The 26,008-nt window shown below is 40.1% G+C and overlaps 1 protein-coding gene across 1 annotated transcript in view; it reads left to right on the forward strand.

The window, feature by feature from the left end:
* The window catches only part of LOC127618935 (zinc finger protein 91-like), a 53,712-nt gene extending 28,134 nt beyond the window's left edge, over nucleotides 1-25,578 (forward strand). The window contains 7 exon segments of the mRNA XM_052091637.1: nucleotides 4,103-4,766; nucleotides 9,156-9,258; nucleotides 16,809-16,862; nucleotides 20,062-20,223; nucleotides 20,320-20,671; nucleotides 24,267-24,925; nucleotides 24,927-25,578. Of these exon segments, the coding sequence (XP_051947597.1) occupies nucleotides 4,103-4,766; nucleotides 9,156-9,258; nucleotides 16,809-16,862; nucleotides 20,062-20,223; nucleotides 20,320-20,671; nucleotides 24,267-24,925; nucleotides 24,927-24,971 (2,039 nt within the window). The 3' untranslated portion in view covers nucleotides 24,972-25,578.
* Nucleotides 25,579-26,008: the final 430 nt, after the last annotated feature.

Genomic DNA, 26,008 nt, shown 5'->3' on the forward strand with positions numbered 1-26,008 from the left:
CGTTATTTTACTATCCCAACTGACTCATCCGCGCTTTCCAATAGGTTGCACGTAAGGGGGAAAAATATTTCCTCCACTTAAGAAGAGTTGTGCACTTTTAAGCACTTTTTATTTTAATGTATCTCTTTACATAGATATTTTTTATAATTTTGTTATTTTACTAGCCCAACTAATTAGTAGCCTACTCATCCGGGCTTTTTAATATATTAGCTCTAAGAAAAAAAGTCGTCTTTGGGCAGCCTTCTTGCGAAGAGAGCAGCCACAGCCACGCTCACTGATGAGCAAAAGGTCGAGGCAGAAATGACCATGTACCTGCAGGAAATGGCCATTGATGGGGAAGAGGACCCGCTGACTTGGTGGAAAAGCGAACGACAAAAGGTTTCCGTTCATGGCAAGATTAGCACGGAAATATCTGTGCATATGTGCTACCAGTACTCCATCAGAGCGGGTCTTCAGCACAGCGGGTAGTGTAGTTACTCCAATCCGCAGCTTATTAAAACCAGATATAGTGAATATGTTGGTATTTCTGTCCAGAAACATCGAAATTTAAACATGGTCTATGGTGAAAGATATTAGACTTCTACGCATTTTTCAGCCATCCGTTATGGAGCTATTCGATTTTGCATATTATTTTTTAAACGTTCATTTGTGTAGTTCATATGACCACTTTACAATATTTCAATAACATAATTTATTTTGTAGCCTGTGCTGAAGTTAATTGTGCTGCTAATTATAAGTGAAATGTTAATGCCGAGTTTCGGTCTGAGTGTTGTTCCGTTTTCTTGTTTTATTTGTTGTTCTTCTATGTTTTAATAAATGTGTGTTATTCATATTCAACTTGTTTCTTTCATTTGATTTGACATTATGGACTTATGGCCAAGGAAATTTTTCTTTAAAAGTATTAACCAGACAAAAGTTATTTGAGGTTCGCTGGTCTGGGTTTATCTTAAACTGCCGCTTCAGTGTACACAAGAGTATGTGACAATGAGCAAGATTTTCTGAGACACTACAGCTACTAATAATTAATTAATAAAGGCTATTTTCTTGTAGCCTACAACATAAAATATTTTAATCTAAATGTACAGTGTAAGACATGTAAAAAAAAGACGAAGCTAACAATCAATATTTGTGTAACCGGCCTGACACGGTATTTTCACAGACTAACACGTCACGTCTCTGGCATATACTACAGTATTTAAAATAGCATATATGCATTAGTTATATTCTCAATTTAATTTACAGAGCAATCCCTGCAAAGTTTTTAGGTTAACTATAGAAGAGACTTGGATTAGTGAGTCACACTAGCAAGACTCGCAAAAGGGGGCGTGGCATCACGATGGTGGCTGGACAGCATGGTGGATGATATCGTCCATCGGCACAACCCTAATCCTGACAGCCTTTACCTGCCCTCCAGGCACTCTGTGGATTCACTGTTTGAGTTAGTCCCTTAATTTGAGTTGGGTGTTTCCCCTTTTAGTTTTCACAGGTCATCCTTTTTTGGCAATTTTTGTAAGATTACCTTTTGTAAGACAACCAAAACAAAGAACCTTCTCTTTCAGGAACTCCACCTTCTCTTTGTTTGGCTGTTCCTTCAATTGCTGACAGTTGGTAAGTAGGTGGTAACAGTGCAAAATAAGCAAGATGTACTGATGTATTTTTTGGGCTCTTTGTATGACAGATTTGCCCCTTTATTTATCTGTGGTTTTGTAGTAACTGTTTTGATTGCTGTTGCAAAGCTGCTTCTTAGTTTCTCAGAAATCGGTTGCTTGTAGCTTCTGGCTGTGACTCAGTGCTGTTGTCTACCTATTGAAGAATCCTGAAGGTTACCAAACAGAGGATCAGAGGCCATTTTCACTTGTCTCTCCAGAAAGGCCACAAGATCTTTTAACTTTGCTCTTTATTTATGTCGTTCCATAATATCATGAGCTACTGATCTCCATTTCTCTTTTCTTTTACATTGCTTCCGGAAAGTATTCACAGCACTTCAGTTTTCCCACATTTTGTTATGTTACAGCCTTATTCCAAAATTGGTTGAATTCATTATTTTCCTCAAAATTCTACAAACAATACCCCATAATATCAATGTGAAAGAAGTTTGTTTGAAATCTTTTCAAATTTATTAAAAATAAAAATCACATGTACATAAGTATTCACTGCCTTTGCTCAATACTTTGTTGAAGCGCCAATTACAGCCTCAAGTCTTTTTGAGTAGGATGCTACAAGCTTGGCAGCCTATTTTTGGTCAGTTTCTCCTATTCTTCTTTGCAGGACCTCTCAAGCTCCATCAGGTTGGATGGGGTGCGTCGGTGCACAGCCATTTTCAGATCTCTCCAGAGATATTCAATCGGGTTCAAGTCTGGGCTCTGGCTGGGCCACTCAAGGACATTCACAGGGTTGTCCCATAGCAAATCCTTTCTTATCTTGGCTGTGTGCTTAGGGTCGTTGTCCTGTTGGAAGATGAACCTTCACCCCAGTCTGAGGTCCAGAGTGCTCTGGAGCAGGTTTTCATCAAGTATATCTCTGTACATTGCTGCATTCATCTTTCCCTCAATCCTGACTAATCTCCCAGTTCCTGCCACTGAAAAACATCCCCACAGCATTATGCTGCCACCACCATGCTTCACTGTAGGGATGGTATTGGCCAGGTGATGAGCGGTGCCTGGTTTCCTCCAGACATGACGCATGCCATTCAGGCCAAAGAGTTCCAATCTTTGTTTCATCAGAGCAGAGAATTTTGTTTCTCATGGTCTGAGAGTCCTTCAGGTGCTTTTGGCAAACTCCAGGCGGGCTATCATGTGCCTTTTACTGAGAAGTGGCTTCTGTCTGGCCACTATACCATACAGGCCTGAATGGTTGTTCTTTTGGAAGGTTCTCCTCTCTCCATAGAGAAACACCGGAGCTCTGTCAGAGTGACCATCGGGTTCTTGGTCACCTCCCTGACTAAGGCCCTTCTCCCCCGATTGCTCAGTTTGGTCGGGCGGCCAGCTCTAGGAAGAGTCCTGGTCTTTTAAGGGAGAAGTAGTATGCAAGTTTGTGGCATCAACACCAGTCCTAAGTGAATGCATTTGCAATGCATTTGATTCATCCATGTAGAAAATGGTGTACTCACGATTAATTTTGTCCTCTTCAAACATATAATCCAAAGCAAATAAATGTCTGTTGACTCCATCCTCAAGAGAGATTTCAAACTTGTTTTGGTGATATTATATAATTCATATTTTCGTGTTCAAACTGTGTTTCTACCTACTGGAACACTGGCTGACTGATTAGGGACAGCTAATATTAGTTACTCTACGATGCAGTGACCGGTATGCCCAGTAGGTGGCATGAGGGGAAAGGTAGATAGAGAACACGGAAGTAAAAATAATGATGCATTTTGAATAGAGGCTGCAACAATCTGATTACACTTACATTTTTAGTAATAAATATGTCCATAGCAATAACTAGCATCCAACCAGCGGTATTACTGGTATTGTTGCAGACACTGAACCGATGGGAATATTATGACATTGTAGCAAGTCTAGTCATCATGTTCTCTTCCTCATGTTGTTCCAAACATGTATCACAAACATGTGAATCTGGTTCACATTCAGTTTAAATTACTATAATCTTGAAGTGCTGTTATTGGCCAGAATTGATGGTATAAATTTGGGCTGTTGATTTAACATGTTAATTCATGGCAAATAATTATATAAAAAAATGTATCGTGTTCCCGGACCGTAATAAGGAATATTCCTTCCATCTGAGATAATAAAGCTTGAAGTACCAACTGTTTTCTACAGAGGGCAGTAAGCAAATCTTCAGCTGAATAGGCAACATGCAGCTTATACAGAGGGGCTTTCTCAGCAAATATTTATATATGCGATTAATTGTGATTTAAATTGATTTAATTAATTGGCATACCATGTAATTTATCTGATCAAAAATTGTAATCGATTGAAAGCCTTAGTATAAATATATACATTTTGCACAGCAAAAATCATACAGTTATACTGGACCTTTGTTGTGTTCTGCTATAAATTACATTATGGTTCAATTTGATTTATTTCTACATTTGTCCCTCTTGAAATTGATTTTTGTCCATTTACTGTCTTTATTGTAGAGCTGATGGAAGTGAAAGCAGAAAGTCAAGAGCTGAGTGAAGTGGAGGAGAAACTTAAGTGTCAGAAATATCATGATTTCACAATTGGAGAGAAATCTTTGAGTTGTTCAGAGACTAAGAAGAATTTATCACCAGAAAAGCCTAAAAGAAAAGCAACCAATAATACTTTCACCTGCTCACAGTGTGGGAAGACCTTAACTACAGCTAGCACATTGAAACGGCACCAAAGAATTCATACTGGAGAGAAACCTTACAAGTGTTCTTCATGTGGAAAAAGTTTCATTCGGTCACAACACCTGATCAAACATAAGAGAATTCATACTGGAGAGAAACCTTACAAGTGTTCTTCATGTGGAAAGAGTTTTATTCAGTCACAACACCTGAAAACACACAAGAGGATCCATACTGGAGAGAAACCGTACAAGTGCTCACACTGTGAAAAGAGATTCACTCAGTCACAAGACCTGAAAACACACGAGAGAATTCATACTGGAGAGAAACCTTACAAGTGCTCACACTGTGAAAAGAGTTTCACTCAGTTAAATTCCCTGAAAACACATGAGAGAATCCATACTGGAGAGAAACCTTACAAGTGCTCGCACTGTGAAAAGAGTTTCACTTGGGCAATAAGCCTAAAAAAACATGAGAGAATTCATACAGGATAGTTTCATCTAATTAATGTGATGGCTCTTCTCCACTACAAGATAGCATCACCTTCAATCATTAGACTACATACACGTATCGATGGTATTATTTTGCACAACTCACGTCATGAAAACATTTTATGCATGTACGGTATTGTTGTTCTTGTGTTCCAGATGACCAGGTGCCAATGTGAGCAGAACCCTACTAAATGTGTTGAAGTTGTTTTTTCCCCCAATGATTTAGTTGTTTAAAGGTTCTAATTTTCACAGCTTGTGTTTTCTGGAGTGCATACACTGTCTGAGCACTTTTTTTAGGAACACTATTCTAATACTGGATAGGGCCTCCCTTTGCTCTCAAAACGGCCTCAATTCTTTGTGGTATGGATTCCACAAGATGTTGGAAACATTCCTTTGAGATTCTAGTCCAAGTTGACAGATTACATCACTTATGCAGATTCGTCAGTTTCACATTCATTCTGTGAATCTCCTGTTCTACCACATCCCAAAGGTGTTCTATTGGTTTCAGATCCGGTGACTGGGAAGTCCACTGAAGAACAGTGGGTGAAGTGACATGGTGGATTGTCATGCTGGAAGTAGCCATAAGAAGAAGAGGTAAATTTTGGCCATGAAAGGATGCTTATATTCAGCAACAATACTCAAATAGGCTGTGGAATTCAAGCGATGATTGATTGGTATTAACAGGCTCAAAGTGTGCCTAGAAAACATTCCCCACACCATTACACCACCAGTGCCACCAGCCTGGACTATTAACACAAGGCAGGTTGGGTCAATGGATACATGCTGTTGGCACCAAAATCTAACCCTACCATCTGTGTGCCTCTGCAGAAATTGAGATTCTTCAGACCAGGCTTTGTGTTTCCTGTCTTCAACGTCCAGTTTTGATGAGCCTGTGCCCACCGCAACCTCGCCTTTCTGTTCTTAACTGACTGAAGTGGAACACAACGTGGTCTTCTGCAGTTGTAGCCAATTTGCCTCCATGTTCAAAGAGTTGTGCATTCTGAGATGTTATACATGAGTTATCTGTCAGTTTGAACCAGTTTGGCCATTCTCCGTTGACCTCTCTCGTCAACAAGGCGTTTTCATCCACAGAACTTCCGCTCACTGGATGCTTTTGGCTCGATTCTGAGTAAATTCTAGAGACTGTTGTATATGAAAATTGCAGGAGATCAGCAGTTACAGAAACACTCAAACCAGCCCATCTGGTACCAACAATCATGCCACTGTCGAAATTACCGAGATCACATTTATTCACTGAAATCACTGAAGCTCCTGACCGTATCTGCATGATTTTATGCATTGCATTACTGCCCCATTATTGGCTGATTATATAATCACAATAATAAGTAGGTGTGCCAGTGTTGCTAATAAAGTGTGGTGCGTGTAGTTTTCTATTCTGATCAGTGGCGATTGCTTTAAAGGAATATTCCAGGTTCAATACAAGTTATAGTTCAACCAAAAGCATTTGTGGCATAATGTTGATTACAATTGGACAGAACTGCACAAAGAAAATGTTAGTAAGCAATTTTTTCACAATATTGTTTACATCTTGTGTCTATACTTTTGAAACAGTGAATATTTTAACATTTACGGATTGGCCCCATTACTTCCATTTTAAGTGTAAGTAATTTTTTTAAAGAATGAGTCAAAATTAATATAACATTATGCCACAAATTTGATTGATTGAGCTTAACTTATATTGAACCCAGAATTGTATTCTTTTGAATACTATACAGGAAGCAGGCTTCCCTTAAAATTAAAAGAAAAATGTGACAATGACGAGTTCTATTATACAGTGCCTTGAAAAAGCACTCAGCCCCCAATGCAGTTTTCAAAATGTTTGGTGTCAGATTCCAAGTTAAGAAAATATAAAAATTTCCCCAGCAAGTACAGTATGCCAAATATAGAAAAATGTCATGTTAAACTAAAATTCTATTTGATTTTTAAATATTCATGCCCTTCATAATTGCTAGGTTAATTACGGGCTAAATAATGACCATGGCTCAACCGTCTCAAAACTATTGCACAATAAGGGGCTGTACGGCAGAGTGGCTAGGAAGAAGCCTTGCCTGGAAAAAAGCCCATGCTTTCCCGTAAAGACTTTGCAATACTTCACTTGGATACTTCAAAGATGTGCTGAAAGTCTTGTGATATGATGAGACTAAAGGGGAACATTTTGGCTTAAACACTTAATGGTATTGTGTGGTGAAATGCCAAAACTGCACTTGAGCAATATACCATCCCCACAGTGAAACACGCTGGTGGCAGCATCATGTTATTGGGTGCTTTTCAACAGCAGGGACTGGCAGTCTTGTGAAGGTTGATGGGATGATGATGGATGCTGCAAAATACACAAGAGTTTGGATAAGAACCTATTTTCCTCTGCCAGAAAGTGTTAAACTGAGAGGAAGTTTGTGTTTCAGCAGGACAATGACCCAAAGCTAGAGCAACATTGGAGTAGCTTACAATCAAGAAAATTGATGTCTTTGAGTGGCCCAGTCACGACCTCCTGACCTCAACCCTATTGAACATCTTTGGAGAGACCTCAAAATTGCTGTCCATCGCTGATCCCCCACTAATTTGGGACAACTAATCCTGGAGGATTGGGCTAATATTGCTCCATCATGTGCAAAATTGATAGGGACTTATCCAAATTGAATGATGGATAGCTTTTTCAAGGCAGTGTATGTAAAAATAATGTATATAAAGTACATGTAACTGTTTATGCATATTAATATACAGTGAACAAAGAAAAGTATAAAATTTCATTATCATGCTGTTCATTCAAGTTTAGGGTTTCCACCCGTCCCATAACATATGGGATCGTCTGGTATTTAAAGATTTAAGCTGGTCAGATGGCGTCACGGTGAAATAATTCCAGATCGCTAGTTTAACATTGATATAAGTTGGAAAATGTGCCTATGGTGGGTAAAGGACCATCTGAAAAGTCCAAAAATGGTGGACTGTGGATTTTTTTCTATATAAATGTTCAGTAAGATCAAACAATGTATGAATACAATCACAGCCATAAAGACATGTACAGGAAGAAAAAAATATGTATAAACCAACCAAAATGTATACATAAGGTAAAGGAGACAAATAATCAAAAAGATGAAGAAATATATATATATACATTTCTTTTTCTGTGAATGGAAATGCCTTTTTTTTATTGTTTTAAATTTGTATTGATTCCACACTCAAATCAACACAAACAGTACATGAAAACACAGAATCAACTTTCAGCAAAATATACCCCCCTCCTTCCGTCCCTCCCTCCCACCCAACACACATCCCAGTGGTCTGACACCGAATAATAACAGACACACATACAAGCAGACAGTCCAAAGAAAAAAAACACCCAACTGCCCAACGAAAAAGAAAAATGGTTCCACATCAATTAATTACATACAGTACTTAATAGGGCTGGACGATTTGACCTAAAATCAAAATCTCGATTAATTGATCATTTTACCTCGATTACGATTAATGAACGATTAATTTTATTTTTTATTTTCTTTTGCCCTCATAGTTTACTGACAAGCTTTGTACTGTAAATATGCTCAACTATTAAAGGTGGGATATTTTTTTCCTAATGAAAGAGTGCATTTCTTCTCTTTGAGATTTTCAAATTATTGAAGGAAACACACTATTTATGGTTATTTATTTATGGTTGAATATTTCAAACAATTAAAATCAAAGCACACATTGCTTGAAATGAAAACGTATTATGAAAAAAAGGTCACATTTCAGATTTAATGTAAACAGCAAGTTTCCTAAAAAGGTAGAAAATAAATAACTTGCATTTTTAAGTAAATAAAATTATTTTAAATATTGCCATGTCAAAAGTAGAAAATAACTTTTATCTCTTGTAAATAAATATGATTTTAAATAATGCAATGTGAAAAGTAGAAAATAATAACTTACATCTCCTTTAAACAAATATTTTAAACAATGCCATGTGCAAAAAAAACTGCTTATTAAGAGCAGGGCTTGGATAGGGCACCTCTAATGGATCAGCAGGCTGTGTATCCTGTGTCATCGTTATAGATGTGAATCTGATCACTGTTGCATGTGATCTTCCTCTCAGTGATCTTGTGCTGTCACTCTATATGCACAAGTATTTACTCTAGGTTCTTACTAAGAAACACTAGCATGTTTACATTTTCAGGTTTCAGGCAGGATCTGAGGCATGTAACAATGTTTCCTCCCGAACTGAAAACCCTCTCTGATGGGGAGCTAGTGGCTGGTATGCAGAGATACTTTTTTGCCACCTTGCTTATAGTGGGAAAGTGTACATGATTCTTTCTCCACCATTCCAGTGGATTTTCCTCACTATCCAGCAAGGGGTACACCAAGTAGCTGCTCAGCTCTGCTTCTAGTGTTTGCTGAAGTGACAAAGTGGGTACAGTTGAAGGAGTTGCCTCACTTCCTTTGAAAAAACTTCCTAATGACCTCTTTGGCTTCTTTGCTTCTGATGAAGTTGTAGAGGGCTCTGTACTCTCTGTGGGACTTTCCCTGCAGACTGCAGCTGCTGACTCCATCTCTGTTTTCACTTTCTCCTGAATGGTGGGGACATGGTGTGCAGAAATATATGTAATTTTAAATCTGGGATCAACAAAACTGGCTGTGTCCAGTAGCTCTTCTGTGATGGGGTCTGAGTACTTCCCCTTAAGGTACTCAAGGATGCTGGCTTTGATTGTTTTGGTCAGCTCTGTGTCATCTTCCTCCTCAGCCAGCACTCGTGAATTGAGGATGTGTAGGATAGGCTTCACAAATGAAATGGTCACATACTGTTCTCCTGACAGGGCATCTGTGAACTCCATTAATGGGGAGAGAGCTTTGTTGACAGCCTCCAAGACATCCAGGTCAGCCCAAGATGGAACAAGATGCCTTGATTTTTTATCATCAGCGAGGACCTGTGTGATTGCTTTCTTTTGCTCAAGGACCCTTGCAGTCATCATTTGCATTGATACCCATCTGGTGACACATGCCATTTTCAGCTTGTGTTGTGGCAGCTTAAGCTCTTCTTGCGCCTTCACTAATGCCTTCTTTTTTTTCCAACTATAGGAAAAAGCACTGACTATGTTTTTGCACACCCTCACTGCCCGTGCCACACGTTGATCTTTCATTCCATTTTCTGAAATAAATGCATGCAAAAAAAATTATTATATTATTGATTGTTTCACTTATACCTGAATCTTTTACAAAATGTAGCAAAATAAATTAAATATTATCAGATTAATAACACTTCTAGAGTATTTGTTTATTTCTATTTTAATGATGACTCAATGTAGCGTTTTCTTACATTGTAATGTGAAGTTTACATTGTAACATTGTAATATTAAGCACGTTATAATATAGTATAATATTATTCATATAGCACCTTTTTAAACACATGTAACAAAATGCCAAGAACATCACAGAAACGAAAATAATAAAAAACACAAGTCATATAAAAACATAGACATTATAATTTATGACACATACAACAAAACACAAAAATAATTCACCACCTAGATATGCCCAATTAGATTATTGAATATTATAGCATTGTGTCTGACATGCACTTACCGATTGCAAGGTGCAGCCGGTGTCCAAAACACTGCTGCCGTGTCCATCCATTCAGCTGTGCAGCTTTGACAACATTAGCGCCGTTGTCTGTCGTAATGGCCACGAGGTTCTCTTCCGTGAGTTCCCACGCAGAAAGCATATCTCTCAGGCCCCGTGCAATCATCTCTGACGTGTGATCGACTGGAAAATATGCCGTCTCGAGGCATCTGTTGCGCAGCTTCCATTCATCGTCAATGTAGTGCAAAGTAAGGCTCAAGTATGGGTCCATCGTCCTACTTGACCAGAGATCAGATGTGGCTGCAAAATGCTGAACAGACTTCAGTTCAACAGCTACCTTTTTGCGACATATTTTGTACATGTTGGGCAGCGCAGTTTGGGAAAAATATGGTCGCGATGGCACAGTGTATCTTCTGTCGAGAGTTTTAACGAGGTGTTTAAACCCACTGCGCTCCACTGTAGCTATGGGAGCCATATCCTTCGCGATGTAGTAACAAATAGCGTCAGTTATTTCTTTCCATCTTCTTGAATCCTTTTCATATTGTGTAGCATTTGTAAATGCTTGTTTTATCGACACCTGCTTTGTTGAGGCACTTGTTACTGGGCGCTTGTCAGTCTCTCTCTTTTTTAGAGCCATGCACTGCTCATATTCGGTAACGTGATTGTGCTCCAAGTGTTGAAACCGATTGGTGGTATTACCTTTGGTCGTTGAAACGGTTTTTCTGCAGTGTTTACATTTGACTTCATTTTGTTCGGTGTCTTCTTTACTGAAGCCAAAATGTGTCCAAACGACGGACACTGCGTTTTTCTTTGGTATAAGCTGCTCCTGTTGCTTAGTTGACTCGGTGTTTGAATTCGCCTCCATGTTTCTCCAATGCCGCTGACTGGGCGGGGTGGAGTCAAGTGACTACACACGCGGTAGTATGTTTTTAAGGGGAAAGTAGACACAGGATTAAAAAACCGACATGGGAAAATTACGTCGGTTAGAGCTTCTGAATTTCGGTTTCAATTACTTTTCGATTAATCGTCCAGCCCTAGTACTTAAACTGTCTCTCTCCACTGCCCCTCCCTGGCAACCCTCCAAAAATCCAAATAAGTGCCCCACTTCTTCAAAGGCACACAAGCTGCCCAGCCGTCTTTGCAACATCTTTTCAAAGGCCACCACTGTGCCCAATTCGGTGCACCAGCCGACTTTCATCCCCCAAGGATAACTTTTCTGCCGATCATCACACTGGTAAGGACCCAGTTTTTAATATGTGTATTCCCAAAGTTAACCCCCGCCCCATCACCCAAAATACAAAGTCTGGTGCAGAATGAAATCTGAGTGCTCAGGATCTCACAGACATAACAATGAACCCTCAACCAAAACTCTTTGAATCTTCACACATGTCCCCATCCTCTGATCGGCACCGCCAACAGGTGGGGGTATCTTTAAGACCAAGCCTATATGCAATCTAGAGTAAGTTAAAAAAAAAAAAATCGTAAATTGAATGAAGCGCATCCTTGTATCCCTAGACATAGGCTTGAATTTTCTTTTAATCCAACACCATTATTCATCCTCCAGTACTAAAATCAAGTCTTTCTCCCATAACATCTTGAGAGATGTTAAAACCCCGTCCCCTGGACTGAATTAACCATGAATGGTACGCTGAAGCCTTGTGACACTTTCTAAACGCCACTAGTACCATTTCAAGAGTGTCTGCAGCTTTATTGGGCTGCGTACTACATCCAAAGGTGGTACAAAGTAGATGGTGCAGCTGTAAGTACCCAAAGAATTGAGATCTGGAAATCCCAATCCATTGTGTAATATTTTCAAAGGATCTCAATGCTCCATTTTCATACTGGTCACCCAGTGTAGCAACTCCCTTCTCAGTCCATTCTGTCCAGCAAAAAGGGGACTTGTTAATACACAATTTAGGGTTTAACATGCAGCAATGTTCAGGAAACTTTTGTCCACTCTAATTGTATGTGTGAGATAACAGGATGTGTCTTTACTTCTCCGGGCATCTTGGTAGAAAGACATTGCAATGGCAAGATAGGGGCAAGGACCTCCTGTTCAATAAAGAGCCAGGGAGGAGATCTTTCAGGTGGAAGTGACTAATGCGCCAAATGTCCAAGAACAAAAACATAATAGTAAAACAATATTTTGGGGAAACCTAACCATCTTTGTCAATTGGCCTGTGTAACTTGTTAGAATGCTTTCGAGGGCCTTTACCTTTCCAGATAAAAGATTTAGCAATACTATCAAATTGTTTAAAATAAAAGAGGGGAAGAGTGGGGAGAGAATGTAATAAGTAGTTACATTTTTTAATACAATTCATTTTTATAACATTAACCTTCCCAATCATAGATAAATGTAATGAAGCCCACTTTTCCACATCACTTGAAAACTTAACCCAAATACTTAATGCCCTGTTTGGGCCACTGAAAGGTGCCTGGCTGAAAAGTTACCATTACCGGGCAGAACGCTGTCAGAGACAAAGGTTTGGATTTAGACCAATTAACTCTGTATCCCGAATTGATCATTCTGTGGAGGCAAGGCATAGATCTAATGGGGTCGGAGACAAATAATAAATTATCATCCGCATTAAGCAAAAGCTTATGCACCACCATCCCTGGAAAATCATCCTCCTTTTTTTTTCTTTCTCCCAGTTTTTGATTTTTAAGTCCTTGTGGTCGTGTAGTGATTCACCTCAATCCGGGTGGCGGAGGACAAATCCCAGCTGCCTCCGCATCTGAGACCATCAACCCACACATCTTATCACGTGGCTTGTTGAGCACTTTGCCATGGAGACACAGCACGTGTGGAGGCGAGAAATGACTGTGGATTCTCTGGGTATGTGTGCGTTTGCCTCTGTGATGGCCCAGGACAGTTTTGCCCTCGCTGTTCTTAGGGCAGCCTTGTCGCCTGCTCTGAAGGCAGAGTCTCGGGTCCTCAGCAGCACACGCACCTCCGCAGTCATCCAAGGCTTCTGGTTGGAGCGTGTGGTGATGGTCTTGGAGAAGGTGACATCATCAATGCACTTGCTGATGTAGCTGGTCACTGATGCTGTGTATTCCTCCAAGTTGGTTGAGTCGCCATATGTTGCAGCCTCCCTGAACATGTGTCAGTCAGTACACTAAAACAGTCCTGAAGAGCAGAGATGGCTTCTGCTGGCCAGGTTTTCACCTGCTTCTGGAGCGGTTTTGTGTGTCTGACGAGCAGTCTGTATGCTGGAAGTAGCATAACAGAGATGTGGTCTGAGTAGCCGAGGTGGGGGCGGGGCTCCACCCGGTACACACCTAGGATGTTTGTGTAAACAAGATCAAGTGTTTTCGCCCCTCTCGTTGCAAAGTCCACATACTGATGGACTCACTATCAGGGTGAGCGTTCTGCAGTTCGCTCATAGCCCCATACAGTTCACAGAGCGTTTGCTTAGCGTTAGCTCTGGGGGGAATGTAAACTCCGGTTATGATAACAGTGGTGAATTCCCGTGGTAAATAAAAAGGTCTGCATCTAACAGTCACAAGCTACACCAGAGATGAGCAGTAACTAGAGACTAGCATAATGTTATTGCACCATTCCGTGTTGATGTAAACACACAAGTCTTACTGCACAGAGCTGCATTTCTGTCGGCATGAAATGAGGCGAGTCCATCTAGCTGAATGTCGGCATCCGGAACTCTGTTGCTGAGCCACGTCTCTGTGAGAACAAAGACGCAGCAGTCTCTAAGCTCACGCTGCGTAGTCTGCTGGAGTCGAATGCAGAGGTGGGGGACTCGAGTCACATGACTTGACTCGAGTCTGACTCGAGTCACAATTTTCAGGACTTGTGACTTGCTTGATTAAAGTACGAAAATGACTTGACTTGACTTTGACTTGAGAACAAGTTACTTGAGACTTGACTTGACTTGAAGTGGAAGACTCGACAATGACTTGAACGTATAATAAACAAACAGCAATACAATTAATTAACATATATATATATATTGTGTTGTTATATTGTGAGGTCAGCCTCGCTATCGGCATCTGTGCCTTTAACGCTGCTCAATTCAAACCGCGCCAAACATGGCAGACAGTAGTCGAGCTCCACAAATTGTCTCGTTTGGCTATACAGACTTTGAACTGGACCGTGCCTATAAAAAAAGATTTGCCAGTTGCAAAATATGCAAGGCACGAATATCCGACACGACAACCACAACGTCAAATTTCGTTCGACATATCAAGAAGAACCACAAGGAAAGGTAAGAACGTAATCTCTTTATAGTCAGTTTCACTAAGATCTACGTTATAACGATTACTAATGTAATGAATGAATCTTTTCTGTTTGTCATAATTTGGCCTTGATGGCATATTATGTTTTTTTCTTATTAGAAATGTGACCATGGCATTATCATTATACTGTTACGTCTCGTAAATAGATGTAACTTATTGGGGAATTTGATTATAACAGTGGCGTAGCCTGAATTTTTTAATGTTGATTGACATCTTAAAATGAGCGGGCAGCTCAATATTACATGTAGGTTATAATGTATGTATTAAATGTGCGCATTTTCAAGTTTGTGGACTGGGTGTGGAAACTATAAAGCATTGCGCATAACGATACTGCATGACAGGCTAACATGGAGGCGCCGATGTGATCACTAGCACGCACCTAAACATTTCTAAGGGGCTGTTTAACTAGGAATCGTTCCGTATTTGACACATAAAAGTCTTGTTCCGTATTGAACTGATACGGAACGCACTTTGTTCCGTATTTTTGAGTATCAATTCAGTGCAAATCCATGACAGACACATAGCTTCTATTCTAATATATATGTCAGACAGACTAGGAATGAACGAAGACCTGCTTTAATGCAAAATTCGGGGACTTACTTGGCGGGCTCTGACCCGGCTCAGCGCCATTGGATGTGCAGTTGCCGCAGCACAGCCTATGAGCGAGCCAGATGGCATAGATATATGCAGCATAGATATACGGCTGTGCAGCTGCAAATGCGTTTTACATATAGGCTTCAGTAAATCGAGGAAAAGGAGTTTCCAAAGACATTTGTTGGCTATGATAAGAAAAACTACTAAATTAAAAAAAATATATCTTTTTGCACTTGAAAGAACATTCTAGCAGTCTAATTCTATTGAATAAGTTCGCACAAGGCTACAGAAAACTGTTGTGGTTGGCAACCCTATGTTTAACGTTACACCTGGCCACTTCATGCGTTTTCTCAGATCGGATAGCTGATTCTGATTTATCAAAACGATTCCATTTACACTTGGTCACATAAATGTGGTTTTGCAAATTGATTTTCCTTAAATTACATTATTTTTAAAAATGTAAAGAATGTTTGTGCATACTGAAAATAAATTTGTTTTAATGTTTACAGGTAATGTTAATGTCTGAACGTTTTGTGTAAACAACACAATTTTATTTTATTTTCAGATATTAATGTAGCACAGATATGCATATGATTAATATGTAGCAAATGTATAATAAATAAGATACATAATATATGTATACAAGTTCATCTTTTCTGTGCAAAAATAAACATGTATCGAAAAAATTTACCTCTATTTATTTTAGTAGTGTGACTTGACTTTACTTGAAACTTATCAGGACTTGACTTGACTTGCTTAGGGTGAACCCTTGACTTGACTTGACTTGCTTGATTTATCTGAACTGCGACTTGAGACTTGACTCGAGACTTGATGGTTAAGACTTGAGACTTGCTTGGACTTGACCATGTGTGACTTGTCCCCACCTCTGGTCGAATGTAGTCCAGTTTATTGTTCAGGGAGCAAACATTTGAGAGCAGGATAGACGGGAGAGCCGGCTGGCTAGGGTTTGTTTTTAGCCTAGCATGGACCTTTCGCTTCCTCGCACACCGCTTACGACGTCCCCTCCCCTGGGCACCAGCATCAGGTGGCACCGAGGACTGGAGGCCTGGTCTCCGCAGCAAGCTGAATACGCGTAGCAACTCCTGCAGATCATCATGCAGCTTGGTTGTTGCATGAATCTTATATTTTAACAGTGTCTGGCGATGGTAGACACGGACCGGTTGCTCCGGGCTAAGTAACAAAAATAGCACCATTTTGGATCCGGTGCGGCCGCTGCGTGATCCAATTATCCAATCATCATCCAAGATGGTATTTTTTTATATTTACAATATAAACAATATTTACTTTGAACATAACTTCTTATTCTTTTAAAATTATGCCATTTTAAAACAGTTCCAAAGTTTTCAAATATAGAGTTCAGCATCAACCAAACAGTACCCATTTTTTATTTATAATAATAACAATAATAAAAACTTATTTTGGCAATTGTAACAATTCCTTTAATAAATGCAGTTAAAAAATTTATTGTATTAATCTGTATAAAAACATTTGTATTTACATTAATGCTTCACAATAATACAAGAAAACAGTGTTGAGAAAACAGCTCCCAAAGTCACCAGAACTGAACAATAAAACCCAAAATGAGTTTTCTCAAACGCGTCCTCCAGTCCAGCAGGAGACGCAAAAGCGCCATTAAACACGAGAAGAAGAAGATTTTATCTGTAAGCGTTAGAATGCGTTTATCTTCATTTCTGTGTTTATGTTTGTGTTTGTCTGAGCATGTTGTTTTTCTCTCTTTGACGTTTTAATGATGGTAATAGAAGATTATTATCGTCGTTTGTGGCGGTTTTGTGACGGACTCTTTAAAATATTCAGTTTCAGGAGAAACAAACTAAAAACTTCGGAGCCCCTTCAGGGAGAATTTTTTTCTGAAATAGTTTTACTGTCTCTCGCTATAAATGTACCATGATTTTACTACAGTAACCATATTTTAACCATTATATCCGTAGTGAAACTATAGTACTACAGGAAACCGAATACTGTGATTTAATAAACATAATTTTGTGACTATTATAGTTTTACTACAGTAACTTCAGTTTAACTGTGATTACTGAGGTATTTTAATCATTGTATTTGTAATAAAACCAAAGTAATCACAAGATTAACCATGAATAATCTATATTAAAACATGGTTTTGGTCCCAAAAGAAACTAAAACAAACATGGCCCACCTCAGTCATGTTTACTACAATATTACTATAGTAAAACCATGTTTCAGACCGAAAACATCACACTGTCATGGTAACTACTATAGTAAAGCCATGATTTTCTATTGTATGTTTTTTAGGCTTCAGTGTGTTTTTATTTGACTATAGATGTATCATGATTAATCTTGTGATTATTATGGTTTTACTTCAAATACCGTGATTAAACTACTACAGTAACCACAGTTAAACTATGATATTTGTGGTCAAACCATAATAACACAAAATTAACCACAGTTTTCGTTTTCCTGTATTATTACTAGGGATTATCATTTTGTCTGTTATATATTAATTTATTATATAATAATCTAGTTATATATTGTACAAAAGATTGCCTAATCAAAATATAATACATCATATTTTGTCATTTATGTGAAGATTCGCTGCCCAACTCGATGAAAGAATCTGCAAAACACTTAAGGTTACTGTAGTAATCAGTTTTTTTTAGTGACTGTCTAAACCGTTATCACAGTTGGCTTAACAGGAGACACCATAACCATCGCGTTTTTATTAACGTGTTAAGTTGAAGTTAAGTTTTGAAGACGCTGCATTCTTTTCCATTTTCCTGCACTGTCTAGCTGTTTGAAACACTCGCCTGCTGTATATACACTGCTTCATCACAGTGAGTCCACTGCCACACACCTGGTGTATGTCTCCCCAAGTGTTCGTCCTGTGGGGAAAGCGGCAATGCTCCACGAGCGCCCAAGCCTGCCATGTTCCACGAGCCAGTGCCCACGCCTGCCACGTTCCATGAGTCACCGCTCTTGCATGCCACATTCCACGAGCCAGGGGCCATACCTGCCATGGTCAACAAGCCAGTGCCTATGCCCGCCATGGTCAACGAGCCAGTTCTTGAAGACTCGTCCGTCCCAGAGCCAGTGTCGCAAGCCTCAGCCACTATATCTGCCAAGTTATGCCATGTTGCCAAGTCTGCCACGTCATGCCGTGTTGCCACGCCTGCCATTCCTACCTCGTCATGCCATGTCACCACATCATGCGATGTTGCCACGCCTACCATGTCACACATGCCATGCCTAGTCAAGCGGTCCCGCCTTGCCATGTCACCACGTCGGCCCGCCTTGTCAAGTTAGCACGCCTATCCCATCATGCCAAGTCGCCATGATTCCTGAGCCTGCCACAGCTCCTGCCTCAGAGCCTGCAACGGCTTCGACCCTCCTGAGCCTTCCACAGCAGTTTTCACAACCACAGAGGTCGTTCTCCAGTCACAGCCCATGCTCACGACCATGGAAGTTATTCTCCTGTCACTGCCAGTTTTCACAGCCATGGAGGCCGTTCCCCTGATAATGCCTGTGTCCACTACCATGGAGGTCGTTCCCCTGTCAGTGCCAGTGCACATGACCACGGAGGTCGTTCCCTCGTCACTGTCTGTACTCACAACCATGGAGACCGTTAAGAAGCCACTGCCTGTGCTCACAGCCACTAAGACTGTTCCCTGTCATGGCCAATCCCTGAGACTTCCATGGTTCCACCCTCTGAGCCACTCCCTACTGAACCCTGTCATGCAGAACATCTCGTGTTTTTAAATTCAAAAGGATCTTTTTCTCAATGGCAATACCAGCAGTGATGACAGCCGAGTTGTCAGCAAGATCTTGCGCTCTTCGCTTTCAAATTACGTCACTTAAAGCATGATTGCGTCACTCAAGGCTAGTTAGAAGGCCTTGACTGGGACATATACTAAAGACCACACCCAAAAGAACAAACAAATTAATATGATTAGCTGATAAATGTTGGGGGATTCTATAGAAATTCTGAAGGATTGACCAGGTGGAGCTCGGCTTCAGGCATGCGATTTGTGAAACAGTTGTCACACTTTGCTTGTAAGCATCGAGGAATAAATTCTGACTGGATACATTTTTTTGTTTTTTTCTATACGTTTGTAGATTAATTAGGAGTTTAAAGCAATTGAAAATGCTTAGGCAAAAAGGTCAATGAGAATGAAAGGATGAAAAAATGGCCACTGGCTCCGCCCTGGTCTTCTGCTCCTTCTGGTCCTGTTTCCCTTCATGTTCATGTGTCTTGTTTTCATTGGTATATTGTCTTATTAACTCGTTATCAGTCTTGTCATGTCATTGGTTCATGTTTTTATAATCTAGTTATCTTGTTATTAGTTCAGTTTTCCCACTGGTTTTCATGTTACTCATGTCCATGTTTTTAAGCCCTCATGTTTGCCAAATATTGTGTTGGTGTAACGTTGTCAAGTCTAGTTGTTTGTTTGTTTTGTTTTGGATTCATGTTTTTGTAAATAAACTGCACTTGGGTTCTCACTTCATCATCATCCTCATTCATTCCTGTCTGTAGCCTGACCATGCCTGCTCATTATTGTTAAAAATATCCTGCATGATCACCATCACTTATAGTTTTAATGATCGATCATTGCTGCCACGTACGATACGAGTAGCCGTGCCCATCCCTACTTATTAATATGGTGTCAAAATCATGGTAAATTTATTGTGAGGGAACACAAAACTTGATCAATGTCAGGCCAGAGAACAGGTGGAAAATGATCATATGTTACTAAATTATGACTGTTTTAATGCAAATGTTACTAACATTATCAGTGGACCTGATAATCCTATAAGAATCTTTTTGAGTTAATGAATGTCAGTCCATTATAATGATGACGTTTTTGTGTTCAGATGTTCATCATGAGAGAGCAGGTGGATGTGATCTGCTGTAAATCAGTAGGAACTGATCTGTGCATGCTGGATATTGATGATTTCATCACCGAAATCTCTCAGCTGAAGAAAGAGGTGACGTCACTGAAGACAAAACTGAAAGAGAGAGACGACAGGTTACAGGTTAAACATTCATTTCATCCTTAAAGTTGAGATTGTAAGCTTTCAAGTGATGTGATATGATGAACGGTACAGATGTGATTGTGTTGTGTTTGTCAGGAGCTGGAAAAGGTTTCCTGTCAATCTTCAGTGTGTGTGACTGATGGGACCTCCACAGAATGTCAGGATTCAGTGTGGAGCGGCAGAGATCAGTCCACACCACAGCGACTGCTGGACAAACTCTCTGAACAGAGATCCAGAGACACACAGGACTCACAGCTCACTTTACTCTGTTCTACTGACGGTAATCAGGATGTTCAAACCTCCACAGAGTGTCTGACTTCTGTCTGTAACGCTGGAGAACAGCAGATGCTGCAGATGCCAGTGAAGATTGAAGTGAAGCTGGAGGAGATAAAAGAAGAAATCACAGTAGAGGAACAACAGGGAGATGATGAAGATTATATTTCTTCAGGTATGTTTCTTCCTTTAATAATTTACATGATTTTCATGTCAATTGACTGTCATTTTACAAGTCCCTTCTGTTTTGATTTTTGTTTAAGTGCTCTTTTGTGTTTTAAAAAGGTGCATGTACTCCAGTGTATTTTGCACTGCTTTTTACCAGCTGCGCTGCCCATTTTAAAATGTAGCAGCGGGGGAAAAAAAGAGAAGAAAAATGTATGTGCACTTGCCCTCTAACTTAAGAAAGATAACGCCGCTAAATAAAGAACACTTTTTTTTTTTTATTTTCTGTTGTCCTGTGTGGGTTGGATTTCTAGCCCAGTGGTTCAACTGGTTGTGCCTCGGGACCCATATTTTACAATGGGCACCAAGTGGCGACCCACCATATTAAAGAACTGTATTTAATGGGTCATGAAACACTAAACTACATTTACTGAGATATTAACAGATATATATACTGATGAGCCAAAACATTATGACCACTCACAGGTGAAGCAAATAATGTTGAACATCTCCTTACAAGGCCACATGTCAAGGTCTGGGTAGATTAGATGGTAAGCGAACAATCAGTTCTCAAATAGGCAGGAGTAAAGATCTGTGTGACTTTGACAAAGGCCAAATTGTTATAGCCAGATGACTGGGTCAGAGCATCTCTAATATGGCTAGGCTTGTGGGGTGCTCCCAGTCAGCAGTGTTGAGTACCTACTGACTGTGGTCTGTGGAGGGACAAACCATAAACTGGCAAAAGGGTGTTGGGGTGCCCAAGGCTCAATGATTTGTGAGGACAACAAAGGCTATCCCATCTGGACTGAACTGACGGAAGGTCTACTATGGCACAAGTCACAGAAAGTTTAATGATGGTTAATGGAGGAAAGTGTCACAATACACAGTGTATCACACTCTGCTGCATATGGGTACTCATGATGACCCCTGTCCACTGTCGAAAGGGCCTACAATGGGCATGCGAGCATCAGAACTTGGCCTTGGAGCAGTGGAAGAAGTTCGCCTGGTCCGATGAGTCCAGGTTTCTTTTACATCACCTGGATGGCCGTGTAAGTGTGCACCATTTACCTGGGGAAATGGTGTCACCAGGATGCGCTGTGCTTCAGCTGCGGGGTTACTCAAGCCTGCTTAAATGTAGTGGGAAAAGTGCCTGTCAGTAGAGACATGTTAATTATGTGTGTGAGTGCAGGTAAGATGGATGGAGAGATGGCCTGGGGAAGGTGAGAAGGGGTCAAGGGAACAGGTGGTTGGGGAGGAGGAGTTTAGAGACCTCAGTGTCATTCAGAGGAGAGAAAATAGAGACAGAAGAGATGCATACAGGAGACAGGTGTTTGACAGGGTGTGGTGCTGTGAATGTATTGCTGATGATTGTAACCTTATAAGTAAAAAATGTGGCGAAGATATCGTCTGTCAGTGATGTGTCAGGTGGTGGAGGGGGAGGACAAAGAAGAGTGTTGAATGTTCTAAACAAGCTGGATGGTCTGTGCTGCTGTTGATCTTGGTCTGGTAATAGGAGGTTTTTGCAGCTTCAACGTTATCTGAGAAAGTTGCAAGCAGAAGCTGATACCTACCTAGATCTGCTGGATATTTAGATTTCCGCCATCTCCTCTCAGCTGCCCTTAGGTCAGTCCGATTTTCATGAAGGACGTCAGACAGCCAGGGACTGCGTGGTGTAGTACGTGCTGGCCTAGAGGAGAGAGGACAGATGTTGTCTAGACCAGTTGTTAAATTAGAGCTAAGTGTGTTAGTGGCAGTGTTTACATCAAGAGTGGAAAATACATTTATTGTAGGAAGAGAGGTAGAGGCATCAGTGGAAAGGCAAGAGGGTGAAAGTGAACGGAGGTTACAGAAAAAGGAAACCAAAGGTGGAGTCTGTTTTAATGTAGATGGGAGACAAATTAATGTTGAATTGAACAAAGTAGTGATCAGAGACATGTAACGGAGTAACAAGAATATTTGAGGCAGTACAGTTACTTGTAAAATGAGGTCCAGCTGGTTGCCGGATCTGTGAGTTGATTTTAATGAACCAAATAGCTTTCAGCAGTGTTTGATATAATGGGAAGTGATATTCTAGTACCAAATTAGCAATTTAGCATGATTACTCAAGGATAAGGTGTTGGAGTGATGGCTGCTGTCTAGATTTGTGGATCAAACTTTAAAAAGTGTGTCATTGAACACCGAGTAGTTTTATAAATTGGTAAAATCGGGTTAAGTGATTGTTTTTGCCCAACCAGAAATAATGAGCTTGAGACTCCACTGATAACAAGGCCTTATCCACAGGTGATACCATGGATGGCTCCTATTACTGTGGTTAGATTGATATAGTCTTTTAAAAAAGACACACCTGCATACCTGAGCATGGCTCCAGCTCCATAATCAAGTTTGCAGATGACACCACGGTGGTAGGCTTGATCAGCGGCAATGATAAGCCTACAGGGAAGAGGTACAGCACTTGGCAGTGTGGTGTGCCAACAACAATCTCATACTCAACACCCAGAAGACCAAGGAGCTGATTGTGGACTACCGGCGGACTAGGAAGTGCCACACACACACTCCAATCTACATTGATGGGAACGAGCTTCAAGTTCCTGGGTGTCCACATCTCTGAGGATCTTTCCTGGACCTACAAAACCTCCACTCTGATCCTTTCCTTCACTCTGAAGGAAAGCTCACCTGTCCCCCCACATCCCGCTGAACATTTACTGCTGCACTATTGAAAGTATCCTAACAAACTGCATCACAGTGGTATGGCAACTGCAGTGTCTCAGACCAGAAGGCCCTCCAGAGGGTGGTGAAAATGCCCAATACATCACTGGTGTCCAGCTACCCTCCATCAAATACATTCACCACAAACATAGTGAGAACCATTATCAAAGACACTTCTCACCCCAACCACAGTCTGTTTACTCCTCTCCCATCTGGGAGATGCTATAGGAGTTTTCGCTGTCGCACCAGCAGACTCCGTAACAGTTTCTTTCCCTCAGCTGTCAGCATACTGAACTCTAAACTCAGGCGCTCAACACTACATCCGACTATTTTTTGCACATTCCCTTGCACGTTTCTTTGCACATAACTTCTACCTCCTGATTCCGCTTGTACTCTTATGGTCACCGTGCATATATATATATATATTTATACGTCATTCTGTACAATGCACCTTCAGTTTTATACTTCTTCATTTGCACCTTGTACTGTATTCATAGGCATTTGCATTGAGCTGGTCTCTGCTTCTCTACCTCATAACTTTTCACTCTATAAAAAAAATCCTTATTGTGTGTACTCGGCAGTGTCCCAACTTTCACAGAATATTCAATGCAGGACAAACCCTGAAAATGTCACCTGCCAAAATGGCCAGTAAGAGTGAAAGAAATACCCACTGATTTCTATGGTGGGCGGGTGTTAATTTCAAACCCCGATGACTATAAGCATTAAATGCAGTTATTAGGTGGAATAAACAGTATAAATAAAAACCTCTTGCACAGCAAACATCACAAATTAATACTGGATATTTGTTGTGTTCTGGCATTGAATTAAGGTTCAATATGATTTTTTTTACGTTTCCCCCTCTAGAATTGATTTTTGTCCATTTACTGTGTTTATTGTAGAGCTGATGGAAGTGAAAGAGCAATGTCAAGAACTGAATAAAGTGGAGGAGAAACTTCAGTGTCAGAAACATCATGATTTCACAACTGGAGAAAAATCTTTGAGTTGCTCAGAGCCTAAGAAGGATTTATCACCAGAAAACCAGATTAGAAAAGAAACCAATAATACCGTCACCTGCTCACAATGTAGAAAGAGTTTCACAAATAAAAGCCAGCTTAATAAACACATGAAAATTCATATTGGAGAGAAACCTTACACGTGCCATCAGTGTGGAAAGAGTTTCACTATTAAAGGGCACCTTAATTCACACTCAAGAATTCATACTGGAGAAAAACCTTACAAGTGCTCACACTGTGGAAAGAGTTTCAATGTGTCACAAAACTTGAAAAGACATGAGAGAATTCACACTGGAGAAAAACCTTACAATTGCTCACACTGTGGAAAGAATTTTACTCACTCACATAACCTGAAAACACATGAGAGAATCCATACTGGAGAAAAACCTTACAAGTGCTCACAGTGTGAAAAGAGTTTCCCTCGGTCACAACACCTGAAAACACATGAGAGAATCCATACTGGAGAGAAACCTTACAAGTGCTCACACTGTGGAAAGAGTTTCATTCATTCACATAATCTGAAAACACATGAGAGAATCCATACTGGAGAAAAAACCTTACAAGTGCAAACATAAACATTCGATATGTTAGCGTAGTATGAAATGTCTTCGATGCGGTTGCCATTATTGATTGAGCACATATAAAATCAGTGTTCTTAATGATATCTTTGCCTTACCCAGATTCACTACGGTAAGCCTACAAAATTAATAAGTATTCTTAGCTGTCGGTTCAGATTTGGTGTGAAATCGCAGGCATATGTCAGTCATCCTTGCGTCTTTACGTCATGTCTGTAATCCCAGAAAAGAAGTACAGGTTGTCACGTATAATGGTGGGGGAAGCAATCATGTTCAGTCACAGTTCAGGGCAGCAGTGTGGTTTGACATTTATCTGTTAACTGTTTGGCAAAGATTTATACTTGCTAAAATGTTTGTATATATTTTCTTGTGGGGTTTTTGAAGTTTATATTGCTTTTCATGCTTTTATGAATTGATCATTACTCATGTGTGTTTACATGCTTTTGTGTTAAATAGCCACTAAACTTAAAGTTATTTACATGAAATGTATAAACATCTCAAGTTGTTTATAATGTACCAGTTGTATTGCTCAAAAAATAAACAAAAAATTTGTTTATTGTGTTTGCCTAAAACTATTATATTGCTAATTTCTGAAAATTATTTTAATGTTTAATAAAGAATGTTTCATCCCCATCATTATTGAATCCTCATTTTATGTTCGTTTTCAGTTTTATTGTGTGCATTGCATAGATGTACTATTGTAGTATTACGGTTTACTTGCATTATCGTCTGATGCTGTACAATAGTATATAAAAACTCTTCCACTGAACTTGAATCAGACATAATGAACTTCACCTCTTTCACTTCATTGATAAGTGTAGTACAAAACAAACATTAATAGTAAATATAACACTTGAAAAAGTAGGAGGTTACCCCAAGTGACTCAACCCTCCCTAGCAACCGGGCCAATACCGGGCCAATTTGGTTGCTTAGGAGATCTGGCTGGAGTCACTCAGCACGCCCTGGAATTCGTAGTGAACTAGCGAACTCTAGGGGTGGTAGCCTGCGTCTTTACCACTGAGCTACCCAGGCCATCATTTTAGGAGTAATTAG

Source organism: Xyrauchen texanus, chromosome 25 (assembly GCF_025860055.1).
Source record: "Xyrauchen texanus isolate HMW12.3.18 chromosome 25, RBS_HiC_50CHRs, whole genome shotgun sequence".
NCBI lineage: Eukaryota > Metazoa > Chordata > Actinopteri > Cypriniformes > Catostomidae > Xyrauchen > Xyrauchen texanus.